At 38.9% G+C, this 9,067-nt stretch overlaps 1 protein-coding gene across 1 annotated transcript; it reads right to left on the bottom strand.

The window, feature by feature from the left end:
- Nucleotides 1–995: 995 nt before the first annotated feature.
- LOC122824175 (zinc transporter ZIP12-like) lies at nucleotides 996–7,820 on the bottom strand. The gene is made up of 12 exons (XM_044104464.1): nucleotides 7,454–7,820; nucleotides 5,829–6,140; nucleotides 5,537–5,744; nucleotides 5,151–5,284; nucleotides 4,885–5,056; nucleotides 4,170–4,342; nucleotides 3,499–3,654; nucleotides 3,216–3,296; nucleotides 2,260–2,332; nucleotides 1,983–2,141; nucleotides 1,702–1,889; nucleotides 996–1,551 (listed from the first exon to the last, which is right to left on the bottom strand). Exons 1-12 carry the CDS (start codon nucleotides 7,700–7,702, stop codon nucleotides 1,423–1,425), a joined length of 2,034 nt encoding a protein of 677 aa, XP_043960399.1. The 5' UTR covers nucleotides 7,703–7,820; the 3' UTR covers nucleotides 996–1,422.
- Nucleotides 7,821–9,067: the final 1,247 nt, after the last annotated feature.

Raw genomic sequence — 9,067 nt, 5'->3', positions numbered from 1 at the left:
TGTTGCAGGCGGTGTGAAATAATTTTTGCTGCTGAAGATTATGGATTGATCCTGTGTGGTTTAGTCTGAAAACAAAAAATCCAAAGGATTATCATCACTCATGTGGTTTAAATAAAAAGCAAAATCTTTTTATGTTTCCTGCCGTGTCTCTCTACTCTCTCTTGTTTGTGCGTACTGGTGCCCTTGCAGCTGAACTCTTCTGTCAGGTCTCTGCTGAGAAAGCGAGGATAGACAGCTCTGCACAACAACGTGCCCCCAGTTGAAAGCTCTTCCTTCCTCCATGCTGGCATCAGTTGCCTTGAAAAGATGCACATATGCCAAAAAAATAGTATTTTTCACCGCTAAACTGCAGATTTACACACAACGCACATGGTCCATGCTTTCCTGGAAATGCCAACGACTGCTGGCATTTTCTAAACTAACATCAGTTTTGCAAGAATAGGAGAAAATGCTGTGGACTTCCTTCTATTGTTTGGACACTTATCGGGAAGCCGCAGTAAATGGCGTCAGCTTTTTCTGACATGATAGGCAAATAATACCAGAGAACCGCCGATGGAACTGATTTTTTCAGTTTAACAAAAATCAAGGTTAGAAGGTTAATCATAGACTGATTAAAAAAGAAACAAAACTTTTTTGAGCCCTCTCACTATGTGATTATCACAAATTCAGTTCTGTGGTCAAATTATCTTTCACTTATTTTATTGCAGATGATCTGCCTCCTCCTCCTTCTGCAGGCCCACTTTGACAGCTGAAGAGTGTTTTGCACTGTGTGGGTCGGACTCTGTGTGTTTGTACAGTACCAGGCATTAGTCACCCAGGTTGGTGGATGGAGAAAACGAGTAGCTCAGGTGGGTGGAAATGCCCTCATATTGGATCACACAGAGACCTTGGAAAAACAAAGAACAAAGCACTGAATATGAGAGTAACAACTATAACAACATAGTTTTATAAATAGCTGTAAAAAAAAACATTAATGCCTGAAAGAGAGGGTCCTTCTTTATTGAAAACTTTAAAGTTTTGCATGTTGCCAGTAACAATAATAAGTCTTGTGTAAAAGCATGGCTACTCTGGGTTCCTTTGCATTTTTAAGAAGTATAAAAAATGAAAACAATAATGGAAACCTAGAATTTTTAAAATTACTTTATTTGAATAATAGTAACTGGCATTGTATGTAGTTCAATAACAGTAAAAATCAAGTTGTTAAAAATATAAATCAAGAATATAAAACAAGTCTCAACGTTCATGAAAATAGAGCATATTTTCCCAAGCCAGCATTGTGACTATTACATTGTGATTGAACAATTTTCTCCAGGAAGTGGTGCTTCTATCTGTGAGTTAATCATTAACTTTAAAAGCACAAATGAAAACATCAAAATATACAGTGAGCATCTGCTGCAATTGAATCTTGCGTGACAGTTGCAATTAAAATTTGAGTTTGTGTTCAAAGAGCGCAAGCAACAAAAGACAAGTCCAGCCCAGAAGCAAACCGAGGTTCTGAAGGAGGAACATGGCAAATGGTCTGTTGGTCTTCACTCGATTCATCTCTGGAAGCTAGCGACAAAGGGGAGATAAGAAGTTAAACTATAAACAGCAAGCAGTGTGAATAAACTGGGGTTATTTATAAAACAGTGTACCGCATGTTGATCATTTTCTTCTCAGAATCTATTGTGCATCAGATTTAGAGCACATCAAATGCCTTACCATTTCTGCCAGGGACAAATAGAGAAATATCCCAGCCGTGACGGAGAAGACCCACTGCTGCACATCTGTGTCTGAAGAGACAAAGAGTCCGACGTAAAGGCCCATGAAAGCTGTCAGGGCGCTTAGGAAGTTCATCAGCACTGCAGTCCTCACTGAGAGCCCAGAGCTGAGTAACACCGCAAAGTCCCCTTAAAGTCAAAAAGTAGCAGATTTTGGTCACTCGTGCACATTGTTTTCTGTTCTCTAACCTCAGGGGACAAATAGAAATAACGACCTCTCACCCATCTCGTGTGGGATCTCATGGCACAGAATGGCCACAGTGGTTGCCATGCCGGTCTCGGCTGATGAGGAGAAAGCCGCTCCGACGACAAGGCCATCGGCAAAGTTATGAAGACTGTCTCCCACAATTACCATCACAGCCAGCACAGGAACCCCTTGTTCTGGACACACAGACTGTGTAACTACAGCTGGTCTTCAGACAGCTCCTCTGTTGTACCAAATTGTTAATTACACAGCACAGGACTGTTTGACTCGTTCTGAATTAGTTGTTTTACTTACTCTGTCCAGGACTGCTTTCTGTATTTGTACGTTTAGGATAAATGTCTGAGCCCTCTACATCTTCCATTGAACCCTACAAAAACGAAGACATTTATTACGAGCTCTGAGGCAATTTTTTTAACCTCTCACCATTTGAATTGCTTTGCTTTGGGCCTTTAACTTCTTTGAACTCCTTTTTTGTGACCTGCTTATAGTTTACTGTCTACTTTCAGGAATGTGACTATTTGTCTTCAATAAATCACTGAGTTAAATTGGTTCCTTCAGGGATCATGATCTCTATAAGATTTAAACATCTAGACTATGCTAAATATGTTTTCCAAGTGTTTCCAAGCATTGATTCCATTGATTATGACTTAATTATAAATTTAGAGTATCAGTTTTCAGAGCATACTGTATTTTCAAGTTAAACAAAGTTCTCTGTTCTTTCATTTGATCTAAGTCTGAGATCCCAAAATTAACCACAATGAATTGAATGAAAACACATTTTCTTGGAAAAAAGGGTATCTGGGCAGTAAATATATAGATTTTTTTTTTCTGAACATTGATGCTTTGTTGCTTTTGATTTTTTTCTTTATTTTTGGACTTGTGTCTGTCCAAAAATATTTTCAAGTAGGCATTCAAAGGCCTCTTTTCAATTCAATACAAGCTTTCTGGAAAATGTAATCCTGCATTGTCCAACATCCTACTTGCTGTGTTTCTGTACTCCCTCCCACACTGTTTCACGTCTACAATTACATAACAACAGAGGAGGAAGGATGCAAGGGGAATTTAGTAGAGCAAATATTTATTTTTATTTTAGTTTATTTGTTCTCTGCAACTTTTGTAGTCTAATTTTTTTGAGTTGCTTTGTCATATATTCCATCTCTTGTTCTACAAAAACTTAAATAGAAGGGCAGATAACAAGAATGAGGGTGTTCTGACAGGAATCCTCAAACTACCCGTCAGATAAGACTCACCAACTGGATGGTGGAAATGGATTTGCTCCTCTGAGACTGACCATTACAGTTCAGGTCTAGAGGAAGATCGCTGCAGTGACCCTGCAGACAAAAGAACGTCAGGCGACCTTTGTCACTCAACATGCAAAGTCATGGCAAAAGTGTTTGTCTTTGCAAGACTCTCACACAGCTTATTTAAAAGAAATCAGTCAGCATTTTAGTCGCTTTCCTGTGATAATCTGTGGTTAAAGTATCTTTCTTTGTTTCAGTACATCTGAAAAGCTCCAGAAAACAAAACTCTTACATGACCATGAGAAGGGGCTAAAAAGGAAAATATTCTTTCAATGAGAAAAAATCCATAAATCCCAGCAATCAAGCCCAACATCTTCCACAGATAGTCTTTATCCTCATTAGAGTGCACATCATCATGACTGTGAGTGCTGTCATGTAGGGCAAGAACCTGCAAAGGACATGAAAGTATACAAACTGAAAATGTAATTCACAAGTAAGATGTGTTCTGGATTATAAGGGACCATTTACACTGGAGTTGAACTATTGAATAGTCTCCTGGTTCTCAACATGCCATTTGAACATTGTTGACCTTACTGCATTCTCAGTGCTCACAATTTTTTGGTCCTCTTGTCTTAACAGTTCCACCACTATGTGACCATCCTATCTGCAAAATGTCCCGCAATCTATCGACTTTAAATTTAAACTTGCATCAAATTCCAAAACAATCACTTTACATCTTTTGATTTTTGGTTGTCAGAAGAATAGAACAAACGATACACAGATTCATTGGTCCCAAAAGTGTTTGTGTATCTTAAAGAAGTTGGGAAGCTCTCGCACTGCTTTGCAAATAAAAGAGACGCCTGCAAACTTCATCCATGTTCTATTGTTGATTTATGTTTTTGTGTCATGGTGCAGGTACGATCCAGTGTGAAGGGTCCTTCCAATGCTTCAGGGATTTCTTACTTGTGGAATAAGGTGCAGGAGAGAGTCACCTGAGAGGGTTCCCACTGCCAGGCCCACAAAGAGCTGCAGGATGAGCGTGTAGGTCTCCTGACAGGAGTTGAAGAATAGCAGACAGATCCCAAACATGGATCCAACTGTAATGATCAGGACGGCAGCTGTGCTGTAGCCGTATTCTACAGGAAGGAGGAAACTCTGTCTAGATTAAAGGTATAAAATATTAAAAACACATTACAAACTTAAACAATTTGAAAGAGGGAAAATGTTTTGCCTACATTTGAGAAACAGTTTTCACACAGTTTTCACTCAGCAACACCAGGTAACATTAGCGTGGCGTATTCACTGACTGGAAGAGGAATCGATTTTTCAGTTTTCAACCCGCCAGTTACTGGTCAGTGCTCCTCGGTGCAAATCAGATCAAGCTAAAGTTGATCTGATTCCAATCACCTGAAAATCCTGGTGCATTTATTCAATTATTGTTTTTTATCTGTGAGCTCAAATTAGAACTGTGTGCTATTTTACCAAAATAGTAAAAGCATTACCAACTATACTGAAAGTAGAATAAATCAAACTGATATTTTTTTAAAGGAAAAGCATGCTACACTGTTGAATCTTCAGATTCATTATGGTGAAGTTTTATTCTTTTTCTTAAAACAACCTTACAATTTAAAATCAGTAATTTAAAAGGATTATGATGTTATGAAATGAACTGGCTTACTCTCAATAGCAGTAGGTACCGACCCTCTTGAATTTTGCTGTAGTGACCCACAGGCATTGGCTAGCAGCTGCTGAACGATAGCAGGACAAATTTGCTGGAATTGCTCTTTGGAAATGGGTAAATGAGGGTCAAGAGCAAAAATATCCACCAACTGGTTGGCTGAGAAACACACCTAATTGGGTGAAAAAAGAGCAAAAAAATCAAGTTGATGAAACCATTTTGAATCAGTTTTAAAGCGATAGTGCTCTATTGTTTTTAAACCTCACCTGTGTCCAGTCTCCATCAATATTGTGGCTAACGTTTTGTAGCAAATGTGAACTTTGCTTGATGCCCGTTTTCTTGTGTTTGTAAGAGTGCATTTCTTCTCCATCTCCTAACTGATGAAGCAGCTCTTCCAGGTCTAGGTAGAAATATGGTCAGAATGCAGCATTGGTTCAAACTTATTACATGATGCCAAAAATTTGTGAATAATAAGATAAGACAATTTGAAACTTATGTTTTATGAGCCATATAACAAGTAAATTAATACATACATTAAAATTCAAGTCATAATGACTGACCTATGACAACTTTGCACTGAAATGGCGTACTTTCTTTTAACCAAAAGCATTAGGTAAAAACCTGTGACATGATGGTGTTTTCTTTCACTTACCTCTGAGCTTTAGGTTATTAGAGCAATTTAGCGACTGAAATATGTAATCTATGAAGAAGCCGGGGGATGGGAGGCTCCTCGGTGCAAAGCAGTGTCCCTGTAGGATGTGGCTGATTATAGCTGCTGCTACTTTGGGAACGTCTGCCACTCTTGCACCAGGATTTCCATCTACATCCATCTCTTCGAGAAGATGACCTGAGGGAATACACTGAAATCACAGATAAATTATTTATATAGACATTTGGACCCATTCTGATAACATACATCTGTCTTAAAAAACAAGTCCCCCTACTTGGAAATCATGCATGTCCTTGTTGGTGGGATTGTAGTGCTGGTTGATGAGCCACAGAATGCTCTCTGTCTCGCTGTATGACAGGAACTGATTGTTTTCATTTGGATTCAGGCTTGTGAAATGCAGCAGATAGAACTGTAAGTTCACAGATGAGGCGGGAAGGGCTGATGGGGGACCGATGTTTGAAACACACAGATCCTTCAAGTTAATTATGTAATACAGCAGGACGGTTGAGATCTTGTGGTAATCTTCTTCTGTCAGTTCAATCCTGTCATCGTCAAGCACTGAGAGGGCCACATTTGGTGTCAGGCACTGCAAGGAGAAATACAAGAAAGATGTAAATCAGACCATGAAGTTTGTCCTTTTTTTTGTTTCTGAACTAAAGAATCAGCCGGATGAGTGTTAGGACACTGCTACTTTTGAAGAAAATACAAAAGCTCAGTTTGACCTACCAACAATGTCTAGATATTTGCAAAGTAGGTAAAACTCTGCTTTTAGTCCAAATCTGCAGAGGAATTTTCTTTATTGAGTTCTAAATCTTACTTTCAAGGCACAAAAGGCATATAATCCTATTGACAGCCCAACTGAGCAAACATGCACCACTTCTAAATCCATTTTATTAGGTCAAACCGAGCAACGTTAAAGCCACTCAGCATGAATGGCCAGAGAGGTCAAGTGCTCAAGTCTCTGCACTTTCATTCCAGTCATTAACTAAAAAAACAAATATAAACTAAGAGTGAAAGTATTTAAAATCCAGCACAAGTTTTGATAAACTGACAATCTATTTGCCTTTTGTTTTCATTCATTGAAACTGGTGACAAATCTTTGAGTTAAGATAGTCTGGAGCGCCATCACAGGCCTAAGCAAGCTAATGAGAGTTTCTGTGCCTCATTAGAGTTTGAATACAAAAACAATCAGCGATTATAAGATCTCTGTTTGACAGAAAGAATAGAATGAGGGCAGGATTGATTGTGAATTCACAAAAAGCCCAAAGCGTCATGCAGAGGGAGAGGTTTTGAAGGCCTACATGTGACTGCAGAGCTGACTGATTGTGATGAAGCCAAATCATTTCCAAGCATCCATTTTTTAGGAGAAAGTTGCAAACTGTCATTTGATAAGGCAAATGAGACTTGGCAACAGTTTTAAGAGTCACATTGGGTGAGTCTGATAAATACAATCATAAATCTTTCAAAACTGCATTAAATAGTGGATTTGTTCATATTTAAGGTATATTTTTTTATGTATAGTCCAAAAATAAATGAAAAACTGATCATTTCTGTTAATCTACTGTTCATATGTCTCAGTTTATTTATTCAGATTTTAAGTGCTGGATCATAGTGGTTTACAAGTTGAGTGTGGGCTACAAAAGACTTACAGAAAAATGTTCCCTGGAACAGAAAATGTCCCAAACCCCTGAATTTGATCAATACATTTCTCTGATAGAATGGCCTAAACAAAGTCCAGACCTAAGTCCATTTGTGAGGCTGATAGAGGAAATAATATTTTTATTTGCAAAGCATTGTAGTTTTCCTGGAATATGAAATGAATACAGCACAATCTGTACTGTACTGTCAAGTGATTATCAAATATTGACAGAATCATAAAAAGAATAAGGCTGGCCTTACTTTCTCACACATGACCTGTGTGATGCCTGTCCTCTCTGCACAGTGCACATCCTGGAGCAATTTAGTGATCAGTAGACCAGTCCTGTTCTTCTGGAGTGTAGGTTTCTCATCACTCCCCAAAGGTAGACCCAAAGTCCTAAGAGTCTCCTGCAGATACTGCTGGTCCTGTGCTTTACCTCCTGTGACTCTCCCCAGCTCACAAAGATGCAGCAGGAGCACCAAACATGGAGCTGAGCTCCAAAAGCGCATGTTCCCAACAGCGTGGATAGCCTTCCTCAAGCCCTGAGGACAGGGAATAGGACTAACCAAGAAAGTGATGGATAGGAAACATAGACAAGGAAATCAAGAGAAGAAAAAGTCAGGTTGAGCGGATGGAAAACGAGATCTCAGCGGGCACCCTTGAGTTGAACCAATCCTTACAATGCTACGTGGTTAGTTAGTGAAAGCCTGGGCCCCTCAGCCCCAAACAAAAGGATTAGCGCAAGCAAGTGAAAGAGAACAGGGCACATGGAAGGGGGGGAGGAATGGGCTGGTTTGCTGTCGAGAAACTAATTAGTGTTTGAAGACAAATGAGGACAGAAGGAACAAATAGCTACACAACAAATACACAACACAAAGCTGCTCTATTGAAGTGATGTGCAGACTTTGGGATGGGTTGATTCCTTACAATGTACTTTAAATCTCTCATCCTTTCTTCACTCTGCTTCATGCTGGCACAGGTGAATACATTTTGTGGATCTAATTTGTCTCTCTCACTTTGGGAGCAGGCGAGATAAAGCTTGAGTGAGCGTTTCTTACTTTTTCATGATCTCTGACTCATCAACGATTAAAAAAAAAAATACAGAGCAAGATACTGCAGGCTTTCTATGATCCTCCCACGTGGGATACCCTGCAGGTCGAATCAGCACAACAGCAAGAAGATTACATTTTTTCATTTAAAAAATGATCCTGAAGAACAACACTGACACCTGGCACATCAGACTACCAGACTGCTCTGCTCTTCACAGCTGCTGTATCCAGCTTTGTTTATATCTAACAACAGATTGTCTTTGTTGGATCAGCAGAAGGCTTATTTTGGGAGACTTTTTGAGTGTTGGTGTAGCTGGTAAAGCTGTCTTGGAAGAAAAAGAGTTGACTCAGTCCCTGAAGATCAGCTGTGAGAGCTTTAAAGGGGTCACAGCTTCATTTACAACATTAAGATTAGTAGTGGGTGTGAGATTATGGTAGTTGTGATTGAATTACTAATTCTACATTTTATAGCCTGGCTCAAATCTGCACTGATATTTAAAGAAGGTCTGATTTTAGTTGTGTAAAGTTCAATACTGTTACAGATTATACTTCTCTTCACTTGAAAATGCTGGAAAAACCTACGAAAACACCACCATTTACCTTTTTCTTTGTAAAATATATCAATATTCAGTAACAACCACTTAAACAACCACTTACCACTTAAATAGATTATACTCATAATTAACGTAATAGAGCAATTGTTACATATTATGTTATTTTTCAGTGCATTGTTGTATTCACAGTAAATTACCAGCAACATTAGTGTGAGTAAATTGCTGCAAACTGGTAAAAGTTGTAATCTACAACTGTGTTAAGAATGGGAAG

Source organism: Gambusia affinis, linkage group LG21, assembly GCF_019740435.1.
Source record: "Gambusia affinis linkage group LG21, SWU_Gaff_1.0, whole genome shotgun sequence".
Classification (NCBI taxonomy): Eukaryota; Metazoa; Chordata; class Actinopteri; order Cyprinodontiformes; family Poeciliidae; genus Gambusia; species Gambusia affinis.
Note: the sequence above shows the minus strand (reverse complement) of the source record. Positions and strands in the feature narration are given on the sequence as shown.

Excerpts from the sequence above, each read along its gene's own strand:
- LOC122824175 (XM_044104464.1), bottom strand. The coding sequence starts at position 7,702 with ATGCGCTTTTGGAGCTCAGCTCCATGTTTGGTGCTCCTGCTGCATCTT. Across the intron at positions 6,141-7,453 it reads CACAGGTCATGTGTGAGAAA|TGCCTGACACCAAATGTGGC; the intron begins GTAAGGCCAGCC and ends TTCTCCTTGCAG. Across the intron at positions 4,343-4,884 it reads GGTACCTACTGCTATTGAGA|AATACGGCTACAGCACAGCT; the intron begins GTAAGCCAGTTC and ends TCCTTCCTGTAG.